General features: G+C 35.5%; 2 protein-coding genes across 3 annotated transcripts in view; one reads left to right on the top strand and one right to left on the bottom strand.

The window, feature by feature from the left end:
- LOC123505999 overlaps positions 1-13,169 on the top strand; it is a 74,661-nt gene extending 61,492 nt beyond the window's left edge. The window contains exons 16-21 of the mRNA XM_045257807.1: positions 309-519; positions 643-791; positions 2,195-2,326; positions 4,808-4,984; positions 6,603-6,839; positions 10,284-13,169. Coding sequence (XP_045113742.1) covers positions 309-519; positions 643-791; positions 2,195-2,326; positions 4,808-4,984; positions 6,603-6,839; positions 10,284-10,357 — 980 coding nt within the window. The 3' untranslated portion in view covers positions 10,358-13,169. The remainder of the gene's footprint in view (positions 1-308; positions 520-642; positions 792-2,194; positions 2,327-4,807; positions 4,985-6,602; positions 6,840-10,283) is intronic.
- LOC123506339 (JNK1/MAPK8-associated membrane protein-like) lies at positions 10,620-22,915 on the bottom strand. 2 transcript variants are annotated; one of them, XM_045258325.1, is made up of 8 exons: positions 22,897-22,915; positions 22,289-22,571; positions 20,304-20,541; positions 19,944-20,156; positions 19,490-19,659; positions 19,078-19,154; positions 18,260-18,374; positions 10,620-10,883 (listed from the first exon to the last, which is right to left on the bottom strand). In XM_045258325.1, exons 2-8 carry the CDS (start codon positions 22,383-22,385, stop codon positions 10,876-10,878), a joined length of 918 nt encoding a protein of 305 aa, XP_045114260.1. In that variant the 5' UTR covers positions 22,386-22,571; positions 22,897-22,915; the 3' UTR covers positions 10,620-10,875. The 2 variants fall into 2 exon arrangements, with proteins under 2 accessions (XP_045114260.1, XP_045114259.1); XM_045258324.1 differs by lacking the exons at positions 10,620-10,883; positions 22,897-22,915 and having other exon boundaries at positions 16,898-18,374.
- Positions 22,916-23,157: the final 242 nt, after the last annotated feature.

Genomic DNA, 23,157 nt, shown 5'->3' with positions numbered 1-23,157 from the left:
AACCAGTTTCTCACAGATTGTTCACTCACACCAACATTAGTCACTATTTCTCCTGTCTGGAGCCCAGCTTTGTGAATTGCTATGATCTGACCTATAGTTACTGGCATTAACAATTCCTTTTACCCATAGTCACCAAGGTACTGCCTAGAAACAGACAAAAGAAGGCACTAATGAGAGAACAACAGCACAACACTTCCTCTCACCATGACAGCCATGCGGGCAATGAGATGGTATGGTAGTGTGTATTGGGAGGTCATGCCGAATTATATTGTTAACTTGTTACTTTGAGTTTAAAAAAATATTTTCAGGGCCAGTGTCTGCCATAGCAGATACCCCACCCCAGCTGTCTCCAGACACCAAAATGGCTCCACCTCAACACCCCTGTGGAGAAACCAAAGTATCTCCAGGGGCCAGCACCCCGTCAGAGGGGGATGTGTCCAGCCAGCAGACTCCTGTGCCTCCTTCTCCCAGTGAAAAGAAGAGCTTTTTCAAGAAAAATATAGAGGATGGCATGGACAAGTAAGATATCTTTATTCAAAGTGCCACAGAATAGCTAGTAAGATATTTAGATGAAACTGTTCTCTAGATTAAACAATATTGTTTTCATGCTATTTTTATAACAACATAATTGATTTGTTTTAGGGTCTTGGAAGAGGTGAATTTTGAGAAGAAGTTTGGGGCACTGCCAGAGTTCAATCCTGACGAGGTGCAGTCTCCTGGCCTTAATGCCTCAGTCCCATCTTCTCCACGCACATTTATCAGCTCATACAGGAAGAAAAGAAAGCATTCCAGTAAGTCTTCTTGGCTAGCACAGTTCACAGAAGAAGCACTTCTAAGATAACACATTTTCACTTTAGTGATTTAAAATCTTTGGCTTTCATTCTGTGCCCACTTCTCATTAGGATTTGTCAGTGTTGATACTTATATGTTTACCTACCTGTATTTGCTCTTCTTGTTCCAGTGTTTACTGGTCATTCTTTTATCATATCCCTTAAGGATCCTACTTTTTTTTCTATCGTCAATTCTGTCTTGTGTCTTCCCTGCTTGCACAGGATCAAACCAAGGTACTTAACTTGTCTCCTTTATCATTTACCAGTGTAATCCAGTGATTTTTTTTTTTTTTTTTTTTTTTTTTTTTTTTATGAATCTGCAAGATCAGTTACTTGTAAGGAAAGAATATAGCTCATTTTGTCATCCAGATTCTTCCTTTTCAAAGTCTTTTTTCATTAGTGTCTGCAAGCAATACAACCTTATCTACAAACAGGATTAAAATGTATTTGAATTATTCATTAATAGTTCATACATCTGCTACAACATTACCAAGCTTTGTCTTTCTTCTTTTGATTATGGGATGTTTTGAAAGGTGTTTATTGCCAGGTATCACCCTTGTATCTGGTTCTTCAGTTTTCAGAAATGCAAGTATATCTCATGTAAATTATCTTTACATTCATAAGAAATTATAAATCATCTTCATTTTCTGTCTAAGTGAGTTCATTGGACAGATGCCTACTTCCTCATTGGTGATTTATTGTTAATTAAGATACTGTGACATACTGGCTTAAGCTGTCATGGTGTTGAGGTGTTCTATAAGGTGGAAGGAGAGAAGGCCAGGTAGTCTGTTCAACCTAGTTAAAGATTTGATACTGAACCTTTTTTGATAATGAGAGCAATTATGCTAAGTCTTACAGTGCTTGGCTATTCTTCAATGTTAGAATACGTAAAATAGTTTTCTTCTTTTCCCTCGTATTATAAAATTGTCAAGTCAAACTCATGATATTTGAGAGATTTCATTAAATTTTGTTCACAAATCTTTTTATTAATTGAAGTTCAATTTTCTGAAGTATTTTAATATATATTGAAGACCTAAGTCAATTAATGGTTTTCACTTTGTCAGTCTTGTGTATTGCCTTAGATTTTATTATCATGTGCTTGATTACTTGACATTCTTTCTCTTTTCTAGAATACTATTGTTGTGCCAAGATTATGATAGAATTTAAGTCTTGAAAATGTTTCATCAGTGGACATTTTATCAGATGTATCTAAATAGATAGGCCATTATAATCATTCCGTAAGATATGATTGTGGTAGAAATGAGGATGACATATTGCATCCCCTTAGAAATATTAACTGGCAAATACAATCCACATGTTTCACAAATTTATCTTTATTTTTACATCTCTGTTGGATATTTCAGCTGGTGGTGAGGAATCAGAGGCTGAGACTCCACTTAGTGTGACACCACACATGACTCCTTCCCGCACTCCCTCCTCCACCTTGCAGGGCTCAAAGTTCTTCCCTCCAGACTTCAATCCAGAAAGCTTTAAGGGTATGTTAGTTTACTTTTGTTTCAGGTTTTCAAGGCTACACATACATTTATATCTTCCCTGTTTGTTTGTGGAAGCATTCACCTCTGTCACTGAGTTTTCAAGATTGTTTTAACCCTTAAAATCTGGGGAGCTTACTTTCCATCTGATACATCGGGTAAAAATCACACCTCTTGAAGATACTAAAAGATTTTTTTCCTTATAAAAGCATATTTCTCTTTGTTATTCTGAGTACAACAATTTAGTTTTCAACATGTTATGACCTCTGAGAGCAAAGTTATTGCATATCAAAAAATTCTCCCCGAACCTGTGGCAGAAACCGCTACTAAGAAATACCCCCAAGATCTGATAACACAGCGCGCATGCTCTCTCTCTCTCTCTCTCTCTCTCTCTCTCTCTCTCTCTCTCTCTCTCTCTCTCTCTCTCTCTCTCTCTCTCTCTCTCTCTCTCTCTCTCTCTCTCTCTCTCTCTCTCTCTCTCCTTTCGGGCATTTGAATTTGATGTCAAAGTAGGAACTTTTGCACTTTCATGTCTTGAAAATGCAAACTCAGATATATGAAATGATGTGCAAAACAAGAAAAGAAAAAGAAACCACATATTTATTGCAAGTATTTTAGATTTCTATAATAATTGGAATCTGGCAACTCTTATTAGCAATGGGAGTCACATGACTTAGCCGACAAGCACAATCTTGTAGAGGCAACCATGGGTGACACACATCAGCGCATTGCTCAAGGGGAATACGTGAGGTTTATGAACATCGCTGTGAGGGTTGGTCTCTGTCTCCCAGATCACTATCAGAATCACTACTGAAGTCTTCACTTTCTTCTCTCTCAATAAAAAAATCACTGTCTTCATTTTCATCACTATCTTCAATGTCACTACTGAGTAGTGCTGACATAACATCACTTGGAGTACCGTTTCCTCCCTCTGGGTTACGGGGGGTTGCCAGATGTCACTTCCAAATTGGAAAAGATGACCTATTGTGTGGGAACATGTCTCAAGGCTCGAAGAGGCAAGCGAGAAAAGTTGCCAGATACCTCCACTTGCCCCAAGACCAATAGTGAGGGGGAGAGATTCAAACGTTTAGCGCGGAAAAATCTTGATTCCCTAAACAATCCCCACCTCTCCGCATGTGACGGTACAATTGTCCTGAAACGATCACCGTACGTTAAGGGTTAATCATATATTGCCTGATACATTGATAACAGGTAATTTGATACATTGATAATTAGGTGAGATGGGTACACCAAATAAAAGAAAAATTTACATTTGATTTGTTTCTAGAACATAAGAAGGAAATTAATGTACAGTAATACCTCACTAAGTCGAACCCCAAATACTCGGATTTCTTACATACCCGGACGAATTTGGCCCAATTTTTGTTTTTGTATATATATATCTAAAATTCATAAAATAAAGAGGGAATTTATACGTAAATGTTAAGTAGAATATCTTGTTTTCACTTAAAACACATTAAAAACCATAAAACAAACTAGGAAATGTAAAACAGCCAAAATAATTTTTTGAAATAATAGTTTTTTATGGGGGAAACCCACAACTTGCTGTCGAGTTCGGACTTTGGTTTGTTTACATCCAGTCATCCACTCGCCGCCATAACACTCATGGGCTCCTGCAATCTTTACTGGAATATAGTGTCTGTGTACCTCAACCATCATGCCTAAGCATAAACTCCAACAGTTAACCATCAGGGAAAAGCTTGAAATAATTGAACAGCTTGAAAATGGAGTGAAACTTGCTGCGATTAGTCTTCAATATGGCATACCTAAGCAAACCATCAGTGACATAAAAAAGAGCAAAGAAAAGCAACTGAAATTCGTCTCAGAAAGTTATGATAATAGAAAAAGCACCCAATATAAGAAAGCAGGGTTAGAAAGAAAACGAGTGCAGTATGGGAGATCAGAAAAACTTGAGGAAGCTGTAATGAAGTGGCATCGGCAACAGGTGGGCGTTGGGGTTGCTGTTCGAGGGATTGATATTAAGAATGCTGCAAAAAGGTTAAGTACACCCTCTACTGCAACTAATTGCAGTAGAGGGTGTAAAATGAATGACAGTGAAGTAAGGTACAAAAATAAAAAAAGGGTAAAAATGGGTCATTATCGCACATAGTCAGACAAATACCTTACTCGGACTGGTTTTTCCTCCATAAGCTTTGACTAATTGAGCTTTTACTGTATTTAGTTATGTATTTTCTCTTTTGTATTTCCTTTTATAGTTTAATTACTGCTTTATATTTCTTCTGTACAGCTTTTATTAATTTGATTAACTTTCCAATGTCTTTTCACACACAAAATGTTAATTTTATTATTTCTTATTATCATGGTGCATTTTATTCATGTGTATTGAGCACTTATGCCCATACAAACTTGTCTGTAGTTTAAGGAAGCCACATGGTAATTAATTGACATTGTAAATAAAAAAAAGAAAGAAAAAAAAGAGGTTGATTGTTTTGCCTTTTACAGTTGGAGATGTCAGAGCAGAGAAAGCAGATGTGGATTCCCCGGCTGGAGGACGATCTCCAAGGACGCCGAAGACTCCCAGAGACTCAGACAAAAGCCATTCCTCTCTCAGACACATTCTGGAGCAGCGACGTACATTGGTCATGCAGCTTTTCACTGAATATGGCTGGTTTCCACCTGGTAAGTTTACTAATAGTGCTATAGTAAAGCTATAATTAAATGAATCTCATTTAATGCTCCATATTTGATAAACTTTGGTTTATTACATTTGATGGAATCTTGCTTGTTGTGGTAGGAAGTTACTAGAATGTTTTGTTAATTTAAACTCAAAGAATTTGATAGTTACCACCATTGCAATACAAGGTTCAACCTTTACTGAACTGACTGGAGTTGATGTTTATGAATTCCTGCAATATATGGAAGAGCAGTGAGGTACTTTAGGCAAGCTGCTTTTTTGAGATATTGAGATGTACTCACAATGCACATATCTGTTTAGGGAACTTTATTCAGAGTATATAGTGATTGGCATGGGCATGTAATGAACTTGTTTCCCTCCATGGGAATGAAATGATGTCAGTGAAGGTCAAAAGAGGAAGTAGATAGATAGGGTATAAGGCAGCAATGGCTTACCACTGCTGCTGCTACACCCCAGGTTTTTGTAAGTTACCATCATTCAGTGTCTGCAGGTTTCTGACACAGATATACTTCAGAGTGAAAGGAAAAAGGAACCAAAAACAATGGCAAGTGGAGGCAGTGCTTCACAATAAGCACTCACAGCTTGACACTAACACTCACCCACACACAGACCAACACTAAGCAGTTCTATTTCATATATTCAGTTGCTATAATTGACAATGATGGTTACATAATTGTTAATGTTGACAATTTGGTCAACACAGTTAAGGAGTTGGAGTGTCATCAAAAGAGAAGCGTGAGAGTGAAGGGAAGAGATGGTCCACTGCACAGTAAGACATTGTTGAAGGAGTGGCACTTGCATATCAATACTTGTTTCAACCACATGCCTCATCAATAAAGGTTGAAGGCAAGAAAATTTCTTTTTCAGCTTGCCACATTGATATTGTATATTTTAAGAGGATTAAATGTGTTTAATAAGTAAAATTGAAAATACTTTTAAGAAAGGAAGCCTCTTGCAAGATGGGAGAATAGGATAGATTGAAAGTTCTAGATGCTAAATGCTTGAACAAATAAAAAGGGAATAGCTAGTTAGAGAGAGGTGGAAGTTCTTTAGCTATGGTCATCTCCTATATTTTACAAACCTCTGATAATTGGATTTTGGATACAATGACCTGAGTAAGGCTATCAAACATTCGTTTTATTTTACAAACTAACTTTGCAAAAAGTTATCCAACATTTGCTCTATTTTACAAACATACTATGTCATAAATTGTTTGAAAGTTTACTGACATGCAGTCATCCCAAGGCTGAGCATGTTGGTTGGTTATAGGTGCAACATTCTTAGTTGGATATTTTCAAAAGATGGCAAAGTATGAGTGGGGAGGTGGGAGAGATGAAAAAATGTGTATGACTAACCAATTCTCTGTCAATAATGGATGCTGTTCAGTTGTTCAGCATCTTTATTAATGATCTCTCGGTATAGCTAATTTCCATCTTTAGCTCTCCGCCATTCCCCGTATATGTGTGAAGAAATATGTTTACATAGTAAGAAACATGAATTATATTTGCATTTGTTTGCAGATTACTGTTTGTTGCTAGGAATAAGATACTTAAATGGAAGTTATAAGTTTTTTTCCTTTTTTTTCTTTTTTTTCCCCTTCAGCTCCAGCAGTGGCAACCTTCCAATCAAAATATTCAGATATTTTCCCCAACAAAAACTGCTTGATCCTTAAGATACGAGAAGTGCGTCAGAAAGTCCATCAGAACACTCCTAACACCCCAGGCGGCATCCCTAGCAGTCCCAATCCTTCAGCAGCAGTAGCAGCGGCGGCAGTGGCGGCAGCCTCTCATGGGTCATCAGCTCCCCCCCCTCCTCAACTCACTCACAACAACCACCACAGTAAGTTATAGAGAAGATTTGTATCATTAGGAATATGATTTACGTAATTGAATATTTGCTAATTTGTTGTTACTATACATGTTAGGTCCATAACTTTGCAGTGTAGCAATCTTGTGCATGTGTGTGTCAATTTTCACAAATATAATAAACATTTGTGGAAGCAAAAAGTTACTTTGAGACTGAAAAAGTTATTTTCAAAGTTGCTCATGACTTGTTAAAGGACTTTTCCAAGTTGTGAAAGTAGTTTTATGAGTGTTTTGAAAGTAGATGAAATATAAAAGTACTTCAGAGATCCTTTTACATGAGTTGAGAGCATAGTTGATTAGTCAGCAAAGGTTGTAAATGTAAAGGTGTCAATCAAGAAAGAAATTTTGCATTAAGAAAACTCAGACTTCACCATTAAGGAAAAATTAACATACACATGTAACTCTTAAATTCTCCAACCTCTATTTCCTAGAATTTTTTTTTTTCCCATACTCTTGGACATTGACAGTTGTTGAAATTCTTAGATAAGGTCGAGGAAGAAGTTTAAAAAAACAACACATGTGCTTACATCTAGCATTCCACATGTCAGTGTGATACATTTGGTGGCAATACATTACACAGTTGGCAATGGTTTCTGCATAACGACACTAGTTTACTGTCTGCTTATAAGGCTGTTGTTCATGCTTTCATTGCTATGGTAGCTGCTATAATGAGACACCTCTCATTTTATTTTGTATGCATTTGTAATGGGACAGTACCACATAGTGTGACTCTTCTCTCTCCTTTTGTGTCAGCTGTTGTGACAACTGATTTTATCCATATAGATAGTTTGTATACCCAGTTATGTGAGCTGTATATGGAAATTCATATATAATTCATATAGATTTTAGCTATACGATGTGCCTATACAATCACAAGTCTTCCCTGTTCCTGCTGACCATTGGTGGTGTTCATGTCTTTACCATTCAGTCACTGATTGCTTCTTATACTGGAGCACATGTTTCCTTTCACAACCCAGAATTATTCTTTATAATATATTATCACATGAAATGAATGAATTTGACACATAGATTCATATTTGTCATTTAGATTTATTATATAGATACATATTTGAATTCTAATAGTCAAACAATAACTGGAGATGACAACTTTGTATTGGAGCTTTTTAGAAGTCTTTCAGATATGGTTTTGCATAAAAACAATAAAAGTTGTGTGTGTGTGTGTGTGTGTGTGTGTGTGTGTGTGTGTGTGTGTGTATATATATATATATATATATATATATATATATATATATATATATATATATATATATATGTATGTATGTATGTATGTGTGTGTGTGTGTGTGTGTGTGTGTGTGTGTGTGTGTGTGTGTATATATATATATATATATATATATATATATATATATATATATATATATATATATATATATATATATATATATATATATATATATATGCACACACACACACACACACACACACACACACACACACACACACACACTTGTTTTTCTGAAGAAAATGGTGCAAGTACCTGTCCAGATAATGAAAAAGTCTAAATAATGCAAATGGTCCTTTTGTTTTACCAAATGTGGGTTTTTCTTAGACTTTTTAAGTTAATGCTAAGTTCAGTTTATTTTTATTTCCCTGATCAAACCAAAATAAACTTAATCTAAGTTAATCTAACACTAAAACTAACCTAAGAGTACCTTTTATTGTGGCTTATAAGTTGATTTGGCACATAAGTTGACCCTCCTACTTTTCATAAAACTACATGCACTTTCCTCACACACACCTTTCACTTAAAATTCAAAATGAAAAAATGGTGACTCCAAATCCAGCCTCAGAGTCTCCATCTGGGGAGGGGACCAGAAATGTTCCTAGATCGGACTGTTCTCTCGATGATGACCCAAAATGTCTTGACATCTCCCTCAACTCTCTTTCATTAACTTCTGCAACATTCGTGGTGTTAGATCTAATTTTCAATCTGTAGAACACCACCTCTCCTCTACTAAATCTTATCTTTTCCTCACTCAAACACAGCTGTCTGAGGCAATTGAGAGTAGCCCCTTCTCTGTTCCCTTCTACTTTCTCTATTCTCATTTTCGTTCCAAAGTTGGTTGTTGTGTCTATGTGCGCAAGAACTTGCTCTTGTGCCCACACTCTTGTATGTTCCGAATTTTCCACCATCTGGCTTAGACTCAACAGTCATTCTCTAACTAAATTTATCTGTGCTGTCTATCTTTCCTCTAACTCCTCTGACTATAAGCAATTCTTTGACTATTTAACTTCCAAAGTGGAGCACATTCTGTCCCTCTATCCTTTTTCAGAGATCTCCATCCGTGGAGATTTCAATGTTCACCACCAACTTTGGCTTTCTTCTCCCTTCACTGACCATCCTGTTGAACTTTGCTATCCTCCATGACCTAGAGCAACTGGTGCAACACCCTACTCGTATCCCTGACCATCTTGGAGATACGCCCAACATTCTTGATCTTTTCCTTACCTCTAATCCTTTAGCTTATGCTGTTAACCTATCTTCTCTGTTGGGCTCCTCCGATCACAATCTCACTTCTGTATCTTGTCCTATTTCTCCAATTCCTCCTAAGGATCCTCAAAGCGGAGGTGCCTCTGTTGTTTTGTCTCTGCCAGATGGGGAGACTTGAGGTGGTTTTATGCTGATTTTCCCTGGAATGATTACTGTTTCCATGTCAGAGATCCATCTCTATGTGCTGAACACATAATGGAAGTGATAGTGTCTGGCATGGAGGCGTACATTCCTCATTCTTTTTCTCAACCTTTTGGCATGACTAAATGCATCTCCAATAATTTTACTTTTTCATCTTTTTCAGCTTATCTTTTGATTTACTAAAGTCCGATACAGTTTGCTTGGTCATACCATACTTCTCACAAATGCCCATAACACTAGCTTCTTTCTCTAATTTTCTTATTAATTCCATCTTTCAAGCCACAACTAAGGCCACTCACTTATGCTTAACACCCTTGGGAGACATCATTAAGAGTTCTAAGGTATTGAAAAATGCACAGACTTGCTCACTGATACCAGACAATGCACAGTGTTCACTAGCATGATAGTAGCATCAGCTGGACTTGTTTACGACTGCCTGCCACAGTGGCGCCACCATCTATTGGTCGTTTCTGGAAGTGTGTGCGGTGTGCATTGTTTTAAGTCATTTGTTGGCCGTCTAGACTCAAATTATTAAATTATTAAGTGGGCACTGTCCAGATTAACCAGAATCCGGATAAATGAGGGTCTAGTGTATATATATATATATATATATATATATATATATATATATATATATATATATATATATATATATATATATATATATATATATTTATTTATTTATTTATTTATTTATTTATTTATTTATATATTTATTTATTTGCATAGATCTCATTTCCTTTCCTAATGTAAGTTTGACTTTCAGATGCACGATCCTCCCTTTCTGTCAGTGTGCCAACTTCCAGCCAAGCCTCCACTTCACTTCCTGTCACTACATAATGACAGACCAACCTAGAAATATATTATATTTACATGCCTTTTTAGGATTGTCACCTGAAACAGATTTTATGTACACCAACATTGCTCTGTATGATACAGGTACCATAATAATGTTAGGATGCAAATGAATTTTAATGTGATTTCAGTGCAGCTTTATTTACTGGTTTCTTGGCAAGTCCTGAGTTGACATTGCAATGTCAACCATACTGGATGTCAGGACTGTTCCATAAATATTCTGACACCTCAGGGGACCAGTGCATTGTTTTTAAATTAAAGGTGGAATATAAAGAAATAATAAAGCACTTGCCTGAGGACAAGTAACAAAAGAAAATGTTTCTGAAATTTTGTATTGTGGTATAAATTGAATTACAATTTGATTTTATTGTCTCATCATTCTGAAAGAACTATTCAGAGTTTTCATGGAGGAGCTTTCCTAGTTGTACATATGAGCCTTAGTCAGAGTGTCCAGTGTTGTAGACCCAAGTGCTCACCAATGCTGCTCGTGCACTTTTGCTCAATTATTTGCCTGTAGAAGAGTAGAGCAAAAAGCCTTGTTTGAAACCTGACTGAAGCTCCACATCTTGTGTTTTGTACAAGAGATGGCAATCTAGAGACACTGTGTTGGTCTGCTCTGTAGCCTTATTCAAGAAGTGCATTCAAGACTAGGGTTTATACTTGGTTGTATGGCAATCCTAAGTGTTTAATAATTAATGTATGACATTTGAAAAATCTTAATGAAAGTGCTTTCTTGCATATACATATGTCATTGAAACAAAAATGTGCAAAATGTTTTTAATGCTTATAACTGTGGAAAGGAGATGTGCAAGATGCTCGTGTATTTTGTACTGTGTGGGTTACCATGCAATGTAACTGGATTGCTAAAGCTGTATCTACCTTGAATTAAGATGCTGCAAGCTGTTACTCTTCTGTTACAGCTGATACAGACTTGTGAGATTGTTCATATGGCATAATTACATTGGCTTTAGGTGTACATTCCTAAATGAAACATAGTTAACCAAAGCTCCCACCTCCTTTGACAATGGGTCAGCAGATCTTGTATAAAAGTCCCATTGTAAACACTTCTATTCTGTTTGTATAATTTGTTTATCAAATTTTGTGGAAACATTTTATCTTATTTAAATTTTTATTACTGTTGCCTGTGAGATACTGAAGTGCAGCCATTTCTATCAACAAGGTTTTCAGAATGGTTGTCATGAAATGTTTGAAAATGTTAGAAGTCCCATGCTGCTAAACCCAGTTTTGCAGTTCAAGAAATTGTGTTTCTTAGTATCAGTTTTGCATTTTTTTTTTTTTTTTTTTTTTTTTTCCCAGAACTGAGACTTGCCTTGTTTTTCTATACTGCTATTTCGAAGTCTTATACAGCCTGTTGTATTTATGTATTATTACTCATCTGCCAACCACAGAAGAAATGAAGTAATGGTGCTTCTATCATACAGTTTCTGTTAATCTTAAGATATTCTTTTTATTTTTATGAGATATATCTTTGATTTTCAAACTCAAAACTTATGTACTAAGTTGTGGGCTCAAGCATTAACAGGTTGTGGACTGAACATAGAATTGAATATTATGATATAGTGACAGAATAAGGAATAAGCTGCATTCATATATTGGTTTATCAGGTGATAAATATGACAAATGAACTGAATGAACCTTTACACATGGAATTTTATTATATTTACAGCTAAAATTTTGCATATGTGTGATGCAAGTGGAGTATTACCTGTTGAGTATTTTTCAATTACTCTGATCTCAAGTGCATTACATTACAGGTTTCACAGGAAATGTTTTTCCCAAAGTATGAAGGTTTCAAGAAAAGTGCAATTTGGCACAAGAAATCTTCAATATTTTCACAGGATAGGGCAAGCTCAACAGAAGCATTACCTGGTATACACTTCAGAGTACAATGGAAGCAGCAATATATATACAGGAATTGTTGAGGCTTTGGGGTCTGATAGCTTTACTCTTTATGTATTATAATTATAATTTGGCTGTAAAAATATGATGGAAGATTGTAGTATAGTGCAATATTACAAACTTCTGTGAAACACAAACGTGATGGGACCAGCTGTCATGAGCTTCAGTGTGTGTGTTACTTGAGGTGTGTGGTGTTCAGACACTGCGGTCCTCGTTCAGTGTATAGCTGATGCTTCACCTTAGACGGTCAAGTCACGGAACATGGATGAACAATGTGAATAGTGTACAGTGAATCTCATTTAGTTAGTGAGTAAAAATCTGTACAGTGGGGTGATTCATGTTATTTTCCGGCAGTGGTTGTTTACAAGTCTTCAGAGATGAAACTTCAAGGATTGCTATCCAAATTCTTATGAGGTCAGTTACTGATGTGTTCACTGTTGTGCATTTCACTTTTTGACATGGACAACCAGCATTATTTTCTGTCATAATTATTCATTCCACATTGTTATTTAGTATCTGATGGCCTTTTTTTTTCCTTTTGGAAAAAGACATGCAAGTGTAAGAATTTGGAACAAGTACTGTTTGCAGAAGCTCTGAAGTATCAACACGAATTTCAAATTATGTATTCATGTAAGAAGCTTTTCTGTCTGATTTCTTAGCTGTGATATTTTCCTAATTTTTATGCTGTAAGAGACCATAGACTGAGTTAAGGAGAGAGGTCAGTATTGGAAGAGGGCCCTTGAGGCTAGAAAAGTCAGCCAAGGTTAGTTTATAAGTGGAGGTAGCATGCCCAGTCCTTGCCAGCACTGGTCAGCTTAAAGATTAAGGGCTCCAGGCAATGTCTTTTTTTTCTCCAATAAAATAATTTTCTACTCAACCTCAAGTTTTTTTTTATTTATTTATTTATTTTTAAAAGAATTTAACATTTTCTATAAAAGGTTATGCCCTGCATTATAGTACTTAAGTGATAAATACATATATCACAGGTAATTGAAATAAAGGAATATTTATGAATCTAGTAGATGAGTAGGGATAGAAAAGTTGTATTGGATTTGACAATACCAGAATTGTTTAGATTGAGTAGTGTTGTATGGATGTGAAAAGTAAACTCATTATGAAAACAATGTTCCAGAGGGTTCTAAACTGCTTGGATGTTAACCAGTGTTATATTCTTCTAATATTAGTGACCTTGAAGCTCTACATTGAAGCAAATTAGGGGTAACTGTGTGTGTGTGTGTGTGTGTGTGTGTGTGTGTGTGTGTATATATATATATATATATATATATATATATATATATATATATATATATATATATATATATATATATATATATATATATATATATATATATATATATATATATATATATATATATATATATATATATATATATATATATATATATATATATATATATATATATATATATATATATATATATATATATATATATATATATATATATATGAAATTTTACAGTGTTGTGACTGATGGTTTTGCTGATATGAAGGGAAATGGCTGACTTGACAAAGAAACTATTTTTTATTGAAGCTGGCCAAGTTGTGCTCAGTCTGAGGTAGTGGGTGCAAGCCCTTGCTGATGTGTGCTGTGCACGATCTTCTTCATAGCTCTGGGATATGAGTTGACATCTCAGTGAGTGCTGCCATTTAGTGGTGTTGATGGTATTATTGTTTTCCTCTTTAGTACTTAAAGATTGAAACCAATATACAGCTGCCATCCTAAGTCCAGTTGTGCCTGGCATTAACTTGCATTTTCTGAGGTCCCCTGTGTATATTGTTATAGTTTGTTTGTCTTCCATTACTGGAAATACATGCTTTGTTGTTTATATTTAATGTTATCCATTTTTTCTCTCCTTGATAAGTGAACCACACCTAGAAAGAACCATCAGAGGCAAGATGTTCATTAGGGTCACGTTATATATGCAAATTAGATATGTTGGAAATACTTTTCTTTATACTACTCTGACATCAAAGTAGTAACCAAGGAATATAAGTACTAGCTTGTGCTCATGTCTGAATTGTATATAAAGAGATATAGTTGTTTCAGAACTATAAACAATTTGAAATATATGTGTTTAGAACATTTGAAGGAAAACTAGCAACATGTGGCAGCAATTTCGTCACCTGTGGTACAGTACACTAATAACCAGTTGGGTAAAGTCTTTCCTCTGTGTATTGGTTTTGAGAGACATGTTCTTGTCCCCAAACACTAAGGTCCTGGGTAATTGTTAGAAGTGTACTTCGCTCAATATTCAGATAAATCAACATATTAAATACAAATTGAAGAGTACATGTTTAGCTACAGTAGTGCCAGTAGTCATAGATGTAGGTTAGATAAGATAGGCATACTCCCAGTAGGTTGCCAAAGTCTTCACTGAAAAGTGAATGAAGAAATGTACATGGGACTATAATTTTTGGTGTTAATATGCTGCTTGCCACACAATGACGAGGCACATTTCTTGGATTATTGTCTTCATCACTAACTAGAACAGGGTTTTTATGAGCTCATTCAGATGAGCTACAACAATGCCATTACTGAATGTTTGTTCCTAAGTCCAGATGTTGTGTATTGAAGTATCTTTTATTTGAGTTTGAACTTTTATTCACTCAAACTTTTCCATTATTCTATGTGATAGATTTCTTAAGTAGAGTTGGAGTTTAATGATATCAGTTACAGTGTGTTGAAGGGGAGAATGCACCCCTTAAGGTTGTTTACATTATGAAAACTGAAAATTCATTGACTCTTGCCATATTTTTTTCTCTATGGATTCACAGGTGCTGCTTGTGTAAGATAGAACTGTGCTTATATAATTTTTTTTACACTTGTGATGCTCACAAATTGACATTTCTTTATGTATGGGGGATGTGTTACCTCATTGATTAATTTTAATGGATATTGTTTATGATACAGGTGTGGAGTGGTGAATCACTGTATTTATCTATTCTTTATGCATTTTTATTGTTTTATTTTTGTAATGGGCTTTAAAATGCAATACAGTACTTTATTTGTCTGTGTTTATTCTCATGACCAAGCAGTGGACATATGGTGCTTCCGTTTTGTTTAATGATTTTCATGCTTCCAAGAGGAGTGTGGGCATCATGGCTCATCCACTAATCTGGCCAGTGCAACACAAACGAGTGAATTCAATAGGGAGCATGACATAGAGCCCTGCAGAATAATGCTCAGGGTTTATACATTGTTTGATATGTTGCAAGTTACAGTTCTGAAACTTTAACTACATATTTCTATTTTTTTTTTTTTTTTTTTTTTTACGTATATATATATATATATATATATATATATATATATATATATATATATATATATATATATATATATATATATATATATTATAGTGCCATTGTTTCAGGCATTCACAGTTACATATAAAAAAATTATTTTCACAAGTGCAATTTGAGTGTATTGATTACAGCACCCAACGTACTACATAATAACCATTTGTAAAGAAAATGAGTAACAAAACATTCAGACTCTTCAGAACATGAAAGAAAATGCCTGTAAACTCTTTCTTAGAGTAAGAGCAGGTATGCACTAGGTTCCCATTACAAATTGTTCATAAGCTCCTTATTATGAATGAAGTAACAGTATTTATGTTATGATTGTAAAAACTTGTACAGTTGTCCTGCATCGTATGTAGACATTGTTTTTGTTGTTCATTTATATGAATTTGTAAAAACCATTTTCTACTTTTCGTATTGTACTGGTAACAACTCTGATGATTCTGTCAGTCAGGCAGGTAAAGAGGCTAATGGTGAGAGTCTGGGTGGATCTGAGCGATGCTGGAGGGCAGATAAGCCAATGAATGCACATGTTAGAAAGTTGACTATTCTTACAGAGAGGTGCCTTTAGTTAACAGAAGTACTGGTACTACTGACTTTTGAATCCATGTTAAAGGTTGAGAATGAGGTGCCTCAATTATAGCAAATATAATTGTTTTGTGGGGTACAGTTGGCAGGACACCCTTAATCTGAGTCATTGTGGAATGGTGGCCAATCCCTTATATAGTAATAATAATAGTAATAATGATAATAATATAATGTGATGGTTTATTAGCTTCCTGTGGGATCAAAGATATGCCCATGTGGTTTTTAAATACCTATCTGATGTTCTAGTGTTATGATTTTTGAGGTATCACTAATTTAACCCCTTTAGTACCACATTCATTATGGTTACTATTGATGATTTTCATGGTAAAAATGCATCTCAGTACTGAAGAGGTTAAGTGTTAAGATTCTGGTCACATGGATTACAATATCATATCATGAGGGTTTGGTAGATGAACACTTGGTCCCACGAAGTCTATGACCTACTTATATTATTAATAAATATCTACAGAAGGCTGGCTGGGCACCTTTCAGTGCCTTGGACAAAGGTAGTTCATATGCAGGGTTTTTAATGTCCCAATAAGGCATGATTAATGTAGCATATGAAATGTTAATGTTGCCACTGACTACAAATGAAAACCATGATCCAGATTAAGTAATTGTTCTAGTTTAATTTTCTTTCTTTAAAGGACATCTAGACATAAATAATGAGGAATTTTTGAAATTCAAACCAGAAGCAGTATTCACCAGTTTTATTTAGATCTCATTACCTATGCCCAAAGTTTGAAATATGACATTATTTCAATGGAATGCAAACTAGTAAGGGTTTTCATGGATGTAAACCCAAACACCTGTAACATAACTGACAAGCTCCTACATCAGTTCCTTTGATACTGTAGACCACCTCACCAGCTTATAAAGTCAGAGAAAACTCTGTTCAGTAATTTGGGAGAAAATCTCATTTTCCAAGATATTTTAGATGTACAGGTAGATTAATTTATATTAAATATTAGCACAGCTATTGAATATAGCTTAATATTTAAGGTTACATGTTCACTGGCATTATTGTGGACACTAGGGACTGGAAATGTATAGGAGAGCCACAGGTATGGTGAGTGTGTTAGTGGTAGAGCCAAGTTACTAGAACACTCACTAACTGCTTTATTGAATAATGAATGAGTTGAAAGACTAGCCATTACCTTAAAGGGGGTAAGGAAAGTATATGTTGGGCATATCCTTCTGTTTTAGGAAATAGGATATACAGCTATTGTATGGGACTCCCTTGACTGATTGGCACAGCTTTGTTACCATTGCTCAACTGATGCCCAAATCCAAATTAATTGCACTGAAATATTTTCCCCATTAATGCAGCTCTGGCTTTTAACATCCCAGAGATTCTGATGGTAATTATCCTGTATGAGGCATTCAGGGAAAACAATCTTAAAAGTTTTAGGTCAGTTTTCTAGAGGTGTGAAAGGTGTAAATTTGCTATTTTCGCAAAATTCTATTTTTCCTTAATCCTGTCACATTATAAAAGAGTTGTGAAAGCTTGCCAGCATTGTCATAATGCTTGACAATGAACTTCGATATTATTCTTTATATGTAAAAGTTCATTCAAATACAACCTCTGTTAGGTCATGACATTTTACCAAGCCATAATTATAATAAATCCTTAAGTTTTTTACTATTGCTTTTCATTTAGCACTGCTAATCTATATAGGTAATTAGTTCATACAAAAATAAGGGATTCAAAGTTATGTACCTATAAAAGAGCCAACTGAAACATTTAAACATGATCTACCTGCCTTCATTCCACTTGCTATACAGATATGTCTTTCCATTCCAGACAAGTATTATTGTCATCTGAGTAAATTTCATCCTTTATGATTATAGTACTATTATCTAAATATTTTTTCTTCATCATTAGATTCAGCATACCACAGTGATCCAATCTTGTTTGAGAAGAGAAAATGTAAAATCCAGAAAATAATTTTATTCTACCTGCTCAACCAATGTTAGAAGGATCAGTGAATCGTGAGGTTAGGATATAGAATAATGCTGGCAGTGGTACCAGGGCACACAGGGAACCATGTAACACACCTTCTGTCAGCTGAGTGATTGCAATGATGCCATAGGCATGTAGGCCCCAGTGGCCCAAAAGGATCACCAAATTTCTCACATCTCGTACACAACCCTTCAACAATCCAGGCATGGACTGAAACGGTAAGATAAAGAATATTTACTATTTGATATATTTATATTTATGTATGACATAAAGCCTATCTTATCACTATTAAATAATATGTAATATTAATTATATAAACATATATCTCTTAGCCATAAGTGACGTTTTATATAAAAAATCTCATATATATATATATATATATATATATATATATATATATATATATATATATATATATATATATATATATATATATATATAAAACAATAGAAATACAAATGAAAAGTTACTGTACATTAACTTAAATTATTCAAGGTGTATGCAATTAAAGGTGTTTAATATAATCAACTAGGCAAAGTATTGCATTTTTTTACTATTTATTAGTTAAATAAAGCATAAATGAAAAAAAGATCAAATCAGACAGAGGACTTAGACATATCACTTAAAGCCAATGTAGAGTTTTCGACCCCACAAACCCAGCAAACAAGACAGAGAGCTCACATGCTATCCTATTCCTTTCATTCATAGATTATCTAAAAGCTCAAGCGCCCATGCATTTCTCAACATCATTTAAAGCAGTCATAGAATACCTAACTTATTGTTTCTATTATTTAAGAATGGGACTGAGCAAAAATAAAAAAATCCCTCATATAAATCATGTTCTAATACTCTAATAGTTTGTTATAAAAATTGAAAAAGTGGCTAACAAAAATTCAAGGAAAAGAAAAATTACCTGATCAAGCTGAAATGCAAAGTGAGCAGCATTGGATATCACAGACATAATGATGACCATGTATGGGAAAGAATAATCTGGGAAGAGAAAAAAAAAAAAAAAAAAAAAAAAATAGATGGGTACATATATGGATAAGTAAATAACTAGACATATAATAATATATGCAGTAGACATGTAACAAAATATATCAATAATAAAGAGGAATATATCTCAAAATTTCAACAATAGTAGTAGTATTTGGTTAACAGAAAATCAACAAGAGAAATCTAATTTCATGATAACACAAAAGACTGGAATTTCAGAGGTCTGTTGATATAGATACTTTATAATTTTGGAAAAACATCACTACAAAATTTGCTAAATATCATTAAAAACACTAAAAGAAGATAAGGTAAGGTCACACTTTACTTACAAATAAGTCCTGCAGCAATAGCATGAGCAACAATAAGAGCTGGGAGGAAGTAGAGAGCAGAGTAGATGGCAGACTTCCCTCGGTTTGGCATCAGTTTAGAGGAAAGCACTGGTCGAATTATTAGCATTACCATCAGGCACAAGGTATAAAACACAAAGACCATAGAATACCTGAAAACATAAACCACACTCTATTTTAAATAGTCATCTGTGAGTGAAAGTTTTCATCAGATTTTATCCTTCAGTAGATGATCAGACAAAGTGACTTTTGCCTATGCTTATGCAAAGCTGCTGTGCTTGACAGTGTGATGTGGCAATTATGGGTGTACTTAAAAATAATAATAATAATAATAATAAAATGTAGAAGTAAAAGAATCCCATCACTAGTATATGTTTAAGGGAAAATTATCTTCTAATGTCAAAACTACATGGTGAGGGTTCTCAGGAAAACTTACAATGGATAAACAGCTTCCTGAGTACAATGTAGTTTTCCTTCATAATTGGGATTTGGGTTATGTAAAAGTGGATACCAATCTGCCAATTTCCTGACTTTACAGGAACGGATGTTGAAGGAGCCAATGGGTTCTGTCACAAGAAGTGTCACAACTGCTGCTACACCCACTTCTAAAATAGCTGAACCATACAAGGCTATGACTTCATAGGTAAACCTGGAAAGAAAAAAAAAAAAAAATAAATAAATAAATAAAAAAAAATCAGCTGTAAGTATAAACATGTTCAATAAACATAATGTATATTAAATAGTTTTTTGAGAATAAATTATTTTTAGTGATAATCATCAAACAGTGGAAACTTACGTTCTTCTTTTCGCTGCAGCATCAATGCATCCCAGATGGAATGTGAGTGGAAGGAGTCCCATAAAGCCAAGATAGAGAACATCATAAAATTCTGGCTCATCATGGCATTCCACACAAGCACTCCGATTGTCACGTCGGAGGCCTCGTTCACATGCCCCACAAGCCGACCAGGATCCATTTTCTAGCCTGGTGCGGCCACAGTAACGCCCAGGACAATGAGAGAGTTCTTTTACCACACCTAAAATATAAAGAATAGTTAAGTTAACAACTTATAGAAAAATATATATACAGCCAGGCCTCAACATTCACAGGTTTAAGACTCCCAGATTGAATCATTATGTAGCCAGAAAAGGGGTGAGGAGAGAATACAGGATTAGTGAATCTACTACCCTAGAATTTATTCTTTTATTTATTTAATTTTTTTTTTTTTTTTATACATATATGTTATGGCCTATAGCACCTGTACGTAGGTCTACTTGAAGAATATGGGAAGCACTGTTCAACTTCCACCCATTGGTGGCGCAGCCAATTTGATCTATAGTGGTACCCATATTAGAGCCCATATCACCACCCAAGCACATCTTTGGTGTAACGCAATTACATCTCCACCAAGAACCTGGGTATCATGGTGACATGTAGGTAACTTTAAATCACTAGACAAATGACAAAGTTTCAACACAGTACATAGTGGGATTTGAACCTACGCATGGACATCTGACTGATCCCATGCTCACCACCTTATTCATTAGACCACCGCCTCCAAGTTCATGACTTTACCTTCTTGGGACACAGACACTAGGTACTTATTACCAAGTTGGCAAGACTACAAACTTTTACATCCAGAAGACCTGAATACATCCTAGCCCTATGGAAAAACCCTAGTACACTCCCCACACCTGAATACCTCTGCCAGCTGCATACCGAAGACACAATTCACTTCTGTACAACACCTTCCTATGTAATGGTCCCAAGCTATTTGAGGGCCTCCCCAAGGACATTAGAAACATGAGTGGATGCATAGTTGATGTTTTCAAGAGGAGGCTGGACCTGCTGCTGAAGAGGATCCCAGATAAGTCACTGATTCCACACGGCCCAGCTACCAGAGGAGCAAGCTCCAACTCAATCCCAGACCAAAATCCAGTACACCAGGACTGAAGAATATTGCAGAAGTGGTGGACCCCCAGGTTGGCCAAGGTAATTTATGCCAAAAACTCAACAAGGTTGAACAAAGTAAGGTTAAGGTGGCACTGTCCCCAAGAAACCGTCCCGCGTGCTCGCCTCGATTCCCGGTTCCCCCTTCGCAGCTCCTCCACCAAGCAGATTTGACGTCACATTAAATGAAAAATATATGGTATATAATTTTGTTTTTGCGTAGGGGTTCCTAGAGACGTGATGTATTTGAACGGTTACGCAAGGGTAAAAAGGTTGGGAAACGCTGCCTTATTCGTTACCACATTTTCTCTATCTCTCTCTCTCCTTCCTTATTCATTTTCATATTCTCTCTCCTTATTCGTTATCATATCCTCTCTCTCTCTCTCTCCTTATTCGTTTTCATATTCTCTCTCATTCGTTTTCATAGTCTCTCTCTCCTTATTCGTTTTCATATTTCTTTCTCTCTCTCTCTCACTGACCAATAGCGTGGCTTTATATATATGACGTCAAATAAGCTGGGTGGAGGAGCTGCGAAGTGGGAGCCAGGAATGCAGGACGGTTTCTTGGGGACAGTGCCGTTAAGGTCAGTGCCAGAGGGTAAATGTAGGGAGATATGATTTGACACATGTTGCCACCAGCTGAAATTTTGTGTGCAATAAGGTTCATCATACATCACACCAATCCATATTATCTCTGCTGCCTAGTAATTTTAACAATTTTGCATGATTTGATGATTCCTATTGTCTGTATATTATGGGCATTTCCAAAGTCTGTCCCAGCTTACAAACTTTAGCAGTCAAGAGGTAGAAAAACAAAATAAAAATAGTACCTACCTTGCTCATAGTTAAAGGTTTTCGGTTCCTTGTAGGCGTGAGAGGCGGAACACAGAGCCAGGCCAAGGAGTAGCAGCAGGGTCCAGGGCTGGACCATTGCCTCCGCTCCTAAGTTGTACTTTTCAATCCTACAGTAAGGTAAGGATTCACCTTTGTATGTGATTCCACTTTACAGTCTTAGCACCATCACTTTCTGCTTTACTCTATTCTTGGTGGCGAAGGCAGGCCCTGCTGGTCACAGTCACACTCACAGCATTCATACTGCGCCAACTTGCGAAGGCAGCTGTTTGGGTTCAGGAGAAGCATCAGTTTTGGCTTCAACATTTTTAACGGTAAATATATATAGGTAAATTTGGACTGTCATCCAACCAACGAATCTATGATGTGACTTGTGCTTTTCCTGATGAGAAATGTAGTGTTACGTTATACATCTTTTCCGTTGCAAATCTACACCTTTTTTTATTATGATTTTTCTTTTTTCCAACTCTTAACTCTCATACTCAATGATCTTGTGGGACCTGTGGGAATCGGTTAGAGGGAGGTGGGACATTAAATTAAGTAATGTGCGTTGCAAAAGAGGTCAGAAATCAAAATTAACAAATTCATACCAAAAAATTTCTGAAAATACTTTGATGGCGACTGCGGAACTTCGCGGAAGCTGTTTTGTTACATTTGTCATTTGATGGAAGGGTGTGTGCGAGGAAGTTTTTTTCTTTTCTTTTTGTTTGTTTTATTGTTGTCATTATTCAGTTCAATTTCTTTAAAATATTCAAATCATAAAGGTAACTAGTATTTTCTTTACCTATGTAGTTTAGGGTATTCAAGGTATCAAGGTAACTAGGTAAGAGTGGTAGATCATATTAGTGGTA

The sequence above is a fragment of the Portunus trituberculatus genome, chromosome 19 (genome assembly GCF_017591435.1).
Source record: "Portunus trituberculatus isolate SZX2019 chromosome 19, ASM1759143v1, whole genome shotgun sequence".
Taxonomy (NCBI): Eukaryota; Metazoa; Arthropoda; class Malacostraca; order Decapoda; family Portunidae; genus Portunus; species Portunus trituberculatus.
This window is presented reverse-complemented; position numbering and strand designations above follow the sequence as displayed.

Bases quoted from the DNA above. Each gene is read 5' to 3' on its own strand.
- LOC123506339 (XM_045258324.1), bottom strand. From the start codon at position 22,385: ATGGTCCAGCCCTGGACCCTGCTGCTACTCCTTGGCCTGGCTCTGTGT. The intron at 19,155-19,489 runs GTAAGTAAAGTG...TTCTCTTCCCAG, and splicing joins TATTGCTGCAGGACTTATTT to ATTATTCTTTCCCATACATG. The intron at 18,375-19,077 runs GTAATTTTTCTT...TTACCGTTTCAG, and splicing joins TTGCATTTCAGCTTGATCAG to TCCATGCCTGGATTGTTGAA.